This window comes from Loa loa, assembly GCF_000183805.2.
Source record: "Loa loa unplaced genomic scaffold supercont3.48, whole genome shotgun sequence".
NCBI lineage: Eukaryota > Metazoa > Nematoda > Chromadorea > Rhabditida > Onchocercidae > Loa > Loa loa.
This window is the reverse complement of record NW_018108228.1, coordinates 314431-325773: the sequence shown is the minus strand read 5'-3', so window position 1 is coordinate 325773 and position 11343 is coordinate 314431. Positions and strand designations below refer to the sequence as shown.

The 11343-nt window shown below is 33.7% G+C and overlaps 2 protein-coding genes across 2 annotated transcripts in view; one reads left to right on the top strand and one right to left on the bottom strand.

The window, feature by feature from the left end:
* Nucleotides 1–838: 838 nt before the first annotated feature.
* LOAG_08972 (hypothetical protein) lies at nucleotides 839–1081 on the bottom strand (the record flags this gene model as incomplete). The annotated part of the gene is made up of 2 exons (XM_003144502.2): nucleotides 839–850; nucleotides 893–1081. The coding sequence occupies 2 exons, from the start codon at nucleotides 1079–1081 to the stop codon at nucleotides 839–841; spliced, it is 201 nt and encodes a 66-aa protein (XP_003144550.2).
* A 2126-nt stretch (nucleotides 1082–3207) lies between these two features.
* LOAG_17197 (voltage-gated calcium channel) overlaps nucleotides 3208–11343 on the top strand; it is a gene marked incomplete at both ends in the record, with an annotated part of 15850 nt that continues 7714 nt past the window's right edge. The window contains 21 exons of the mRNA XM_020449860.1: nucleotides 3208–3285; nucleotides 3430–3593; nucleotides 3784–3889; nucleotides 4164–4303; nucleotides 4413–4519; nucleotides 4939–5074; nucleotides 5204–5289; nucleotides 5652–5803; nucleotides 6073–6176; nucleotides 6305–6392; nucleotides 6464–6545; nucleotides 6755–6872; nucleotides 6994–7106; nucleotides 7547–7670; nucleotides 7797–7898; nucleotides 8412–8529; nucleotides 8904–8996; nucleotides 9506–9719; nucleotides 9849–9933; nucleotides 10245–10388; nucleotides 10644–10767. Of these exons, the coding sequence (XP_020306570.1) occupies nucleotides 3208–3285; nucleotides 3430–3593; nucleotides 3784–3889; nucleotides 4164–4303; nucleotides 4413–4519; nucleotides 4939–5074; nucleotides 5204–5289; nucleotides 5652–5803; nucleotides 6073–6176; nucleotides 6305–6392; nucleotides 6464–6545; nucleotides 6755–6872; nucleotides 6994–7106; nucleotides 7547–7670; nucleotides 7797–7898; nucleotides 8412–8529; nucleotides 8904–8996; nucleotides 9506–9719; nucleotides 9849–9933; nucleotides 10245–10388; nucleotides 10644–10767 (2478 nt within the window). The remainder of the gene's footprint in view (nucleotides 3286–3429; nucleotides 3594–3783; nucleotides 3890–4163; nucleotides 4304–4412; nucleotides 4520–4938; nucleotides 5075–5203; nucleotides 5290–5651; nucleotides 5804–6072; nucleotides 6177–6304; nucleotides 6393–6463; nucleotides 6546–6754; nucleotides 6873–6993; nucleotides 7107–7546; nucleotides 7671–7796; nucleotides 7899–8411; nucleotides 8530–8903; nucleotides 8997–9505; nucleotides 9720–9848; nucleotides 9934–10244; nucleotides 10389–10643; nucleotides 10768–11343) is intronic.

Sequence of the window (11343 nt, the reverse complement as noted above, 5' to 3'; positions counted from 1 at the left end):
GAGAGAGAGGAGAGAGAGAAGAGACCTCTTTATTATATATATATATATATATAGATCTCTTTCAATTTTTAGATTTTATTGCGAACTGTTTTTCATCATTTTTTAATTTTCATTTGAATGAGTTTAGGACATTAAATTTCCCTGTTCGAATTATAATGATTGAAAAAATCCCCAACTTGCAGTAAATGTGATATGGTTTAAAGAGTACGATACGAAGGAAGGGGAAAGTAAGTTATGATATTTTATTAGAATTTTTATTCAACGAAAGCAGAGGCGAGAACAGACAACTCAATGTGGTATAGAATTCCCGGTAATTAGGAAACTTATAGTTCCGGTCAACTTAACTATATATTCTCCTTAAGGGAATTCAGTGATTCAGTCTTCTTTCAGCTGCCCTTCCTATGTCCTTCTACCCGCAAACATTATTTAAAAAGCATACTTTAGTGCCTCTTTTTACTTTATACAAAAAAAAGATTTTTGGATCAAAATCTTTATGATTGCTTGTTGGAGAAAGTTTATGCTAGCCTTACTATTTATGTAGAATCTCTTTTCTTTACGAAAATATATTTAAAAAAAACATTTGTTTCTGTTGTGATTTCACAGGAATGAAATTGAAAAAGTATCTGAGTTTTCAAGTTCCTAAATGATCTGCATTTTGGGGAAATTGCGGACTCTTGTCCACATTTTGCAACAACCGCACCAAAATCAGTGTCTGTTTTTTGACTATCAAAACAAATCGTTGAGCTCATCAGTGAATGGATGAATTGATAACATGTTCAATTATTTCCATAATTTAAAGCACTTTTTTGATAACCTAATATTTCCATTTCTGTCCTATTTACGACCACATCTAATAGTTAAAAAGATGTATCCCTAATCGCTGGTGACAAACTTTAGTGTCGATTTTAGTTCGATTTACTGTTAACTTTGTTAAACACTCCTTCCCCTTTCTTTTGCTTTCCGTATCCGTCATATAAATTTTTCTTCTCATTCTCCAACGGTCACAGTTTATTGGTAGCCGACACTGACTATTCACTACCACTTTGTGCAAATCACTTTTCGCTGACTTAGTAACTTCCATCGACAAGGATAAAACACCTGCAAAATGGAATTAAAGTGTGAAAAAAGTTGAAGGTTAAGTAAATAACTTCTGTAATTAGCTAGACCTAATTACATGGGAAATCTTGTAATCTAAAAAACGTGTGAGCTTCACTGTCAGCATTTATAAAATGATTTTTTACATCTTAACTGCTTTTTGTAAGATATGCTCTGAAGTTCTGAAATGTCCAATCACAAAAGAAAGAAAAGACAATTCAGGGGATTAATCATCTAGAAATTTTAGGATATTTCAAGGATATCCCAAAAATTTTCGTTTGTTATTAAAAAAAAAAAATTTGCATAGAAATGCATTCCATTATGCTGGTTATCAATTACTCCACAGTCTGGAAAAAAAAGAAAGGTATAGAAATCCATTTGTCTCTTATGAAAATTGAACAAAAAAAAAATGCTGATCTTGACACTATCTGTTAATTTCCTAACGTGTAACTAATGTTAATTTCCTAACGACAAATACGCATGGATTCAGCCTTTTGTTTGTTAAAAAACGAGAGAAATTGTGGTCATTATCAGTATTATATTAAATTTATCTAATCTAAATTCAATCAAAAATCGTCGCATAAATAAGGTTACCAGTCGTCTTATAACGAGAGATGGTCAAAAAAGGGGAGGGGGAAAAAAAAAGAAAGGTATAGAAATCCATTTGTCTCTTATGAAAATTGAAACAAAAAAAAAATGCTGATCTTGACACTATCAACGATTATCAAAGGTTACTTTTTGCCGACAAGATGCGGGGACCGTTCACTCCATTTTGTGTTTGTAAAAATTGTTAAAATTGATCATACTTTTTCACAGCAATTATGTTGCTAGAATCTCTTATGTCTTGAATGTAGTAAATGTTCGTACTTTCTTCCACCCTTTCAAAATTACGTAAATTCTGCCGAAGTTTGGAATTTTTATATGCTAGTGATAAAAGAAATGCAGCGGTTGTAGGCTCGTTTATCATTAGGAAAACCTGAGATCCAGTCTTCCTCCTTTATAGTACCGGTCCATCAAAGTTTCCTGTTTGCATTTGACACGCTTTTGCACTACTATTACCACTATCTCCATCCTCATCACTAAGATCATTCTCATCGACTGGTCATTATTGTTTTCATCAGACATGAAGCATAAGCAGGCTGAAAATATTATTTTAGAATCTTAGATATTCTCCATATATTTAAAAATATTTGGATAGCTCCCCATTGGATGGATAATTTATAATACTGTAAATTGGCAAAAAATTGGGTGGAAGGTGTTTTCCTTCCTCTATCATGTCATAACTAAATTACTGTCTTTGTACCATCTTTTATAAATATCCAACTCATCCACGAGCCAATTTACGTGTCACATTCTTGCAAGCATCGGACACACTACTGAGGATTTGGAAAGTTTTAAAATCTTAGGAATTTCGAAACATTTTCGAAGTTCATAAGAAAATATTCTCGACCGGAAAAACGATCGACTTTTTCTGTCAATTACGAATTGATGGTGAATTTCGACAAACGAAATCGTTTCTCACAATCAACACTGATAGTTTTGTTGCTTCTGAATTTCTTGCTTTAAATTTCAAATTCCGTTCTTTTGTCGAATAACAAAGTGAAAGTCTCGCTTACCTGTTAAAAGTCAGCTAATAGTGAACACAGTCTATAAAGGAAGAATATTAGTTTGCCAATTCTCATTATACAGTGCGTTTGGTTTAGGTATTTCTCTCTTATACTTAACTTTCCTTCTGTTGTCAACCGTTGGTTAGTGCATGGAAAATAGTTTAGGTGTAAATCACCAAATAGCATCTGATAATGACTTTTTGTTGGCCACTGATCAAAGATCACCATCCCTTGTTTACAGCTGCTTTCAGTCGATTTGCTTTGTCTCTGTACTTATTGGGAAGCGCAACGTTTCGAAAAACGACATGACTTAGAAGTGTAAAAAACTTACTACTATAGTTAGATGTTTTTACCTCTAACCATAAACCATCCCTACTCATCACATTTCCTTGTGTTTTTTAAAAGACTGGAGGAGAAATCGTATCCTTTTCATTTATTGATATCAGTTACATTTTTCTGTTCATTTGTGAAGTAAGTCACTAAAATTTCAGTGTTGGTCAGTATGATGGCGTCCTCAACGGAGGAGGACGACCATCATGCGGATGATCCACACAAATCAGATTTGTGGCAACAAACGCTTCAAGTGAGTTTTTTGAATTACTGATATAAAATTTGAAGTTTCTAAAAAAACTTCTAAAAAAAACGAAAATCTCTTCAATCCTTCAAATTTCGGAAAATAATTTATTAATATAACTATTTCCATACTTATAACAACGATTCATTTTAGGCTGCAGTTGCGGCCACATCGCAATCGGAAGCTGCGAAAAAACGGCAGCAACAGCGTAAACCGATGCGACAAAGTAATGTAGTAGAGAGAAGTGAACGTTCATTGTTGTGTCTTACACTCTCGAATCCTCTCAGGAAGGCTTGTATAACCATTGTTGAATGGAGGTAAAGTTTTGTTACTAATAGCAAAATGATAGAGGGAAGAAATCGTTTATCGGTGTTTCCGTTTCCTAGACCAAAATTTTGTTGAAGTGGAATTTATTGTCCCGGTATTTGCCAGAAGCTTGTACCAGTTTTTCACTTCAGTATATCATAATATATAATTTATTACATCAAAATTTGTGTGAAATTTCAGACCCTTTGAATGGCTAATCTTATTGATGATATGTGCAAATTGCATAGCGCTGGCTGTTTATCAGCCCTATCCTGCTCAAGATTCTGATACGAAAAATATTATTTTGGCTAGTTTATTATCTCTCAAATTGTTCATATATATATATATATATATATATATATATTGCACAACACTATATTATTATGAATTTTTTGTCCAGGGGCGGGATTTCAGCTGCCGTTAGTTAGCAGGGATTTTAGTAACGTGAAGTAAGTAAGCTGAAAAAGTTAGTGTGGTATTAAGCTTAAACCAGTTAATGGATAGAAGCTAATATGAAATCCTGGGAAGAGCAATCAACATGATTAGCTCATCAAATCTAATTAACACCTTCATAATTGCAGGAGCAAATAGAGTATCTTTTCATAGTTGTATTTACAATAGAATGCGTATTGAAAGTTATTGCTCTAGGATTTTTATTTCATCCTGGCGCCTACCTCAGGAACGCATGGAATATACTCGATTTCATCATCGTTGTTATTGGGTAAAGTTTCGTTCCGGGTTGTCGGGAAAACATTCATGTGGTTAGCAAATATAAATCATATTAATTTATTACTGATGGGAAATAAGTGAAAATAATTTTATGATTGCAGACTGGTGAGTACGGCGTTATCCAGGATGAACATTCAGGGTTTTGATGTGAAAGCGCTTAGGGCATTTCGAGTACTTCGTCCTTTACGTCTTGTATCTGGAGTGCCTAGTTAGTTTACCACATTCACATGTTTATAATTAAGAAGGATCTATTCATGAGCATTTTATTCATAATTATTTGAGGATAACTGCACATTTTACACTTCTTTAAAGAGAAATTAAAATTCTTGGAACAGTGTAATGCTAAGTCCCGAAAAAAAAAAAAATAAATGCTGGAAGCCAATCGTTTTTTACTAACGAGATCCAGAACTGAAAAGAAAGTAAATATGAAAAAAAAAAAACAAATTTAAAGGAAATATTCTGTCGTGCGTTAAACCATCCGTTCCATATAATGTTAAAGTGGATAATTTAAAACTGATGGAGGAAACAAAAATTTCAAATATATTTTAAAACATGAATCACGTAATAACCATTAAAAAAATGTACAAGTGTGTCAGCGTTATTGACTTAAACTGAAATAAGTTAAAGGTTTACAAGTTGTATTAAACGCAATTCTCCGTGCTATGATCCCACTGCTTCATATCGCGCTATTAGTCATGTTTGTTATTATAATATACGCAATAATTGGACTGGAATTATTTTGTGGCAAACTTCATTCAACATGGTTATTCTTCTACAAACTTTGCAAATCAAAATTCTGTAGAATAAGAATTGATATTTACCATAAAACAGTGTAATAAACCAATCTGAAGTTCAATATTTATAAAAAAAAGGGAAAAGTAACTCATTTTAGCTTTGACTTAGCAACTGGAGAGCTAGCGCAGCATACGCCTTCAACATGTGGTTTTGCATCTTCAGCATTCCACTGCCAACCAAATGGTAATTAAAATTTGTGCAAAAAAATTAAATAATTAGATTTGAAGGAAAACAGGTTGGGTCAGAGTATGTACAATCACCGGTCATGAACTTCACTGGAGTTAATGCTATTGCATTAGTGGATGAAATCATGTTTAAAATGATCGGAACCACTTGATAATTTAATATGACAATTTTTGAATTGTGATGCAGTGACAAATCATATACGAGTTACATGCACTTCTTGAAAGGATTCACTCATTGCTAGCATTGATACTATTCCAATAAATTTACTTACTTGATGCACCTAGCTTTTGGGTAAAATGATGGTACATTTTGTGATTGGCATATTATCAAAATATTCCAATTTCATGAAATTTGAACAGGACACTACGAAGGAGTGCATTGGATCTGTGCGTCAAACACATCATGGCAAGGACCAAATAATGGAATAACGAATTTCGACAATTTTGGTCTAGCCATGTTAACTGTTTTCCAATGCGTCTCACTTGAGGGCTGGACTGACGTAATGTACTGGGTTGGTGAATAGTCAAATTCAGTTTTTAATTCTGAATCACAATCATTGAAGATGAAAAGGAAAATTTTTAGAAGTGCCTTTTAATCAAAAGGTTTTATCGCAAAGAACTTTGAAATTATCACCAGGAACTCATATTAATTTCACAAATAATAATGTCATAACCCATGTTTTTTTCAAACAAAACTTGGGCAGAATTTCGGCATGTTGTCTTCCAAAGAGTCGTTCTATGGAAAAGTTATCCTTAAGAATTTCAAAAGTTGTTGTTTCAGGTGAACGATGCAGTCGGTCGGGAATGGCCGTGGATATATTTTGTTACTTTAGTTATTTTAGGTTCTTTCTTCGTGCTAAACTTGGTGCTTGGTGTACTTTCCGGGTTCGTATACTTTTTTCACTTCTGTATGATCTATAAATGTGCCTATTGCAGGAACTCGTTCGGTGTAATTGTTATTTGATGATTAGTTGCTACAATATACGCGTCGAAATTTGAATTTCTAATTTTAGAGAATTTTCCAAAGAAAGAGAAAAAGCAAGGGCTCGTGGTCTTTTTCAGAAATTTCGAGAAAAGCAGCAACTTGAAGAAGATTTGAAAGTAAATCCTTTAAAATTTTTTACTGAGTAGTTGTTATAAATGAAGAAGTTGTAATAATATTACACTTATAGGGATATTTGGATTGGATTAATCAAGCGGAAGATATCGAACCCGTTAATGATGATGAACAGGAGGATGAGCAACAATTCAACGGTATGAATTTTAAGGCCTTTTAAACGTTGCTATAAAATGTATTTTCTGCCATGAGAAAAAATGATAGCATCTGCTTATTTTTTAAGTTTTATTTTTGTGCCAAAATGCTTCGAAAAAAGCCAACTTTTTTGTTTTGAAGTGGTAAGTCTGAAGGAAAAATTAAATTTGATTAGTTTGATTAAATATGCGGTTGAAAGTAAATCCTACAGGTGAAGAGCTTGATGAAGAAGCCGATGAGAAAACAGATGATTCAAGACCTTCGTGGTGGAAGAAAAGACTACGAAGAATGCAGAAATTGAATCGGCGATGTCGACGTGGTTGTCGAAGGTTGGACACATTTTTGATATTTACTTCTCACTTCATTTATTAGGCTCATTCTGTCTTTATGAGTGAAATAATGATTAAATCACTTCTTCGAAGGTCGATCAAATTTTTAGTTGTATTCCAGGCTAGTAAAGTCGCAAACATTTTACTGGCTTGTGATCGTTCTAGTATTGCTCAATACGCTCGTTCTAACCACCGAGCACTACAAGCAAGAACCATGGCTTGACCATTTCCAAAGTTTGTTTTGTTTTTTATTAATAACAGTTCAAAAGGATTACTTTCCCCGGGAAAGAAGTCAGAATTCATTCTCGTTCCTGCTATAGACTCATAAACCATAATAAGCAGCAGTAGTAGTGTTATTTGAATAATCATGGAAAATAACTTTCTCCTGTATCATTAATTTAGTTTGATGTCAGGATTCTCATTACACTTCAGTTTTTCTAAAGACATGTAGATGATTTGTGAGAACACTGCCTCGCCCTCCTAATTATTAATTGGTTCATCGTTTGAATCGATAATTAATATGCTAAAAAGGAAAAAAAAGAAAAAATATATTTTATTCGGGAGTTAAGTTTTGAAAGCTTCTTTAATTCATATCTATCTGACCGAACTTCTAGTTGCGTGAAACTCTTTTTTTTTTTCAAACAAGGAGATACTTTCAAAAGTTGTTGTTTTAGCAGTGGCAAATTTATTTTTTGTTATATTGTTTTCAATGGAAATGATTTTGAAAATGTATTCACTTGGTCTAACGACTTACACAACGTCACAGTTTAACAGATTTGATTGTTTCGTTGTCATAAGGTTTGTGAATAATCGATTTTTTTTTTTCTTTTTCCAGTAATTCAGCTGTTTTACTTATTCAGTCTTGTAAAAAATGAAATTTCTAGATATGCTTACACCATCCTAACTGTTCATATTTATTTCCAGTTCTATCATCGAATTTGTTCTCGTCTATTTTGATTTGATGAAGCCGTTGGGTGTTTCTGTACTGCGCTCAGCTCGTCTTCTTAGAATATTCAAAGTTACCAAGTAAGTTGGAGTTATTCATATTCTGACCTATTAGCTAGACATTTTTTCTGCATATTGTCGGAAATAGATATTTTCCAAGTTTTAGAAAATATTGCTGGATTTTCCAGAATGACACATTACCAGTGTATTGAAATATAATTACGCTTTGTAATTATATTATCAAGCTCACCAAAACTGCAGGGTCATTCAAGTATTGCCATACCCAGCACTGATGTGGTGCGTGTCACACCCTGCAGTGTTCTCAGATTCCAGACAAATTATTCGTTTTAAAATCTCAAATGGAATAGTTCATGTCAGCTTCTTGGTGTCAATTTCTGTTTAAGCTATCAGCAGCATTCTAGAGTGCCGGACCTTTATCAGACAACATTTGGCAGTATTTTCTCTGTATATTCAAAGCTTCAGGAAATATATTCCGACATTACCCGGCCACTGTTTTTTTTTCGCATTATGATACAATGTTGAGATCCCTGGAAAAATAATTTAGATATTCAACAGTCACTGAATGAATTGCAGGTACTGGACCTCGTTGCGCAACCTTGTTTCCTCTCTGCTCAATTCTCTTCGCTCTATTATGTCACTTCTGCTACTTCTTTTTCTATTTATTGTTATTTTCGCTTTACTTGGAATGCAGGTAATGATTTGATGGGTCTTCCAAGGTTGCAAAAACTGATCGGATTGCCGATGCTTATTTTCTTGCGCTTGTATAGAGTATAAGATTTCCACAAATAGTTTATGTGGCATGAATATCCACGGTTGTGATGCAGTCGCAAACGAAATGCGATTATTAGGTCGTTGAAGGAAGCTCACAATATTAGCCTCAGCTACATCGGTGAAATAAGTTTACATAAACCACAAAATTCTTATGAATCTGTACTATCTTTTGAAATCCAGACTTTGTGTTCATACTTTTATTCCAGGTGCTCGGTAGTAAATTTAATACTTTGATATCAAATTTGATGGTAAATTTAAATAAAAACCTAGGTAATTTGAGTACTTTGACTTCAGGTATTTGGTGGTAAGTTTAATTTCAATCCAATGAATCCTAAACCACGTGCAAACTTCGACACTTTTATCCAGTCGTTATTGACTGTGTTTCAGGTAATTATAAGCTAGGTTTTTCCTTTTTTTTTAATAAGTAATTTGAATAACACTTCGAAAAACCAGTGTAAATTAACCGTTCAAAATTTATGGATGAGTTATGCATTAATGGCCATTTCAACCACTATTAACAGTGTCGACCGTTAAAACTCGATTAATGTATAATACAGTTTGAGATGTTATATCCCAACCCACATTAATCACGTGTAAAAAAGCACTGTGTTGTTTCTTCCAAAGCATTCGGAATTATTCTTTGTATTTCTGACGGCAGGTTAGTTACTGTACCCACTGGTAATTAATTCAAGATTTGAACATCCGCATACTGGTGATGGAACAATATGTGAGATTTGAGTTGATATTTACATAAAATTGAATTTAATCAATTCCATTACACTACTTTATATTTTTATTTATTTGTTTGTCCATTTGTTTGTTTGTTTATTTGTTTATTTATTTATTTGTTGATTTTTATTCGTGTTTGTATTCATCTAGTAAATATGAAATTTTAGATTCTAACTGGTGAAGACTGGAATACAGTGATGTACAATGGTATCGCATCATTTGGCGGTGTTGGCTCATGGGGGGTGCTTGTTTCCGTTTATTTCATTGTTTTATTCATTTGTGGTAATTACATATTGCTCAACGTCTTCCTTGCCATCGCGGTTGACAACTTAGCCGACGCAGACAGCTTAACAAATGCTGAGAAAGAAGAAGAACAAGCAGGTATGTTTTTGTCCTCCGCAAGGCTTTAAGATGGTCTGAGTAGCATTGATTTAAACTGTCACATAGTTTTTAAACGTCTGTTAATAAGAAAATACTCTCACTTCTAGTCGATTGAAGTCAGTATTGCAGAAGTTGAAGAAGAAGTGGCAGAAGATGATTATGAAGATGAAAAGTATGATGAAAATGGTAATGAGGAGACGAGGGACGATAGCAGGTCTCTTTCAATTTACATTTAATATTTGCTGAAATTTCCACCAATTCTTCGGTTTGCTATGACAGTTCCGCATTATCACTAGCAGCACCATTTTTGGCTTTTTATTTTCTGAGTTGCTTCAGAAGCGAGAGTCACTTTGATTTGTCCGCTGTACATACCTGAGTTACGTTCTACATGATGGACTATGTGGAGTGGTATTATTAAATGATATCATTTGGCAGTATCTATTTGCTTTTCTTAAAGTTATAAGTGCAACTTCAAATCCTGTTGTTTTAAACTCAAAATCATACTTAAACTGTCAACTTCTTCAGAATAGTTATGGAAGAAGAAGAGGAAGGCGGTGAAATAATAACTGCACGACCGCGTCGGATGTCCGAATTGGTTACTGCCAAACAACAGAAGCCTATCCCAAAAGCTTCATCATTGTTCATTCTTTCTCATACAAATCCTTTTCGGTAAACTCTTTAATGCTTGATATAATATTAAAAGAGGAATTTCCTCAGTGGCTGTCTGAATAACATGTAAACATTTACCGAAAAGAATGAAACCCGACCAGAAGTATTGAAAAGTATAGTGCGGGATGACAGTATGCCTCGGGTTTACTGAAAAGTTACTTTATTACTATTTATTAATACCTGAAGTTATCAGTATGTGTTATCTTTTTTAAGATTCAAAGGTATATTTTTGTATGGATAATTTAAACGTTACAGGGTATTTTGTAACAAAATTGTCAATCACTCCTACTTCACAAACAGTGTGTTGATATGCATTCTTGTTTCCAGTGCAATGCTTGCAGCAGAAGATCCTCTGGAAGCGCAGTCACCTCGTAACACAGTAAGTTATTATCAACTTTCCTTAGTGTAGTGTGGTGATATATGTTTGTCGTCTAACTCATCAGCAGAGTCAAATGCTGTCTGAACAAACAAGCCCGATATAGTTTATGTTATAATATAATATAGTTTAAGGTACTAAATTCCAAATTTTAGTTATGATTTATGTTCTAGAATATCAGATTTTTTTTTTTTGTATGTGTAATGGTGGGCGTGGTACCAAACAGAGTAAACACTACCAAAAAAATAAGACCCATATAAGTGATGTAACATTTCCGGCTTGTTATACCTTGTCTGCTTGAACTATGAAGCTTTACAGATTTTGAATTATTTCGACTACTTTTTCACCACGGTGTTCACTGTTGAAATAACGCTGAAGGTGGTTGTTTATGGATTGATGTTTCACAAAGGTTCATTTTGTCGGAATGCGTTCAATCTGCTGGATATTCTTGTTGTCGCTGTGTCTCTTGTATCTTTTGTCCTCAAATCAGACGCTATTTCTGTTGTTAAAATCCTTCGAGTTCTGCGGGGTGTTGAGGCCATTGAGGGCAATCAATCGAGCCAAAGGCCTTAAGGTTGT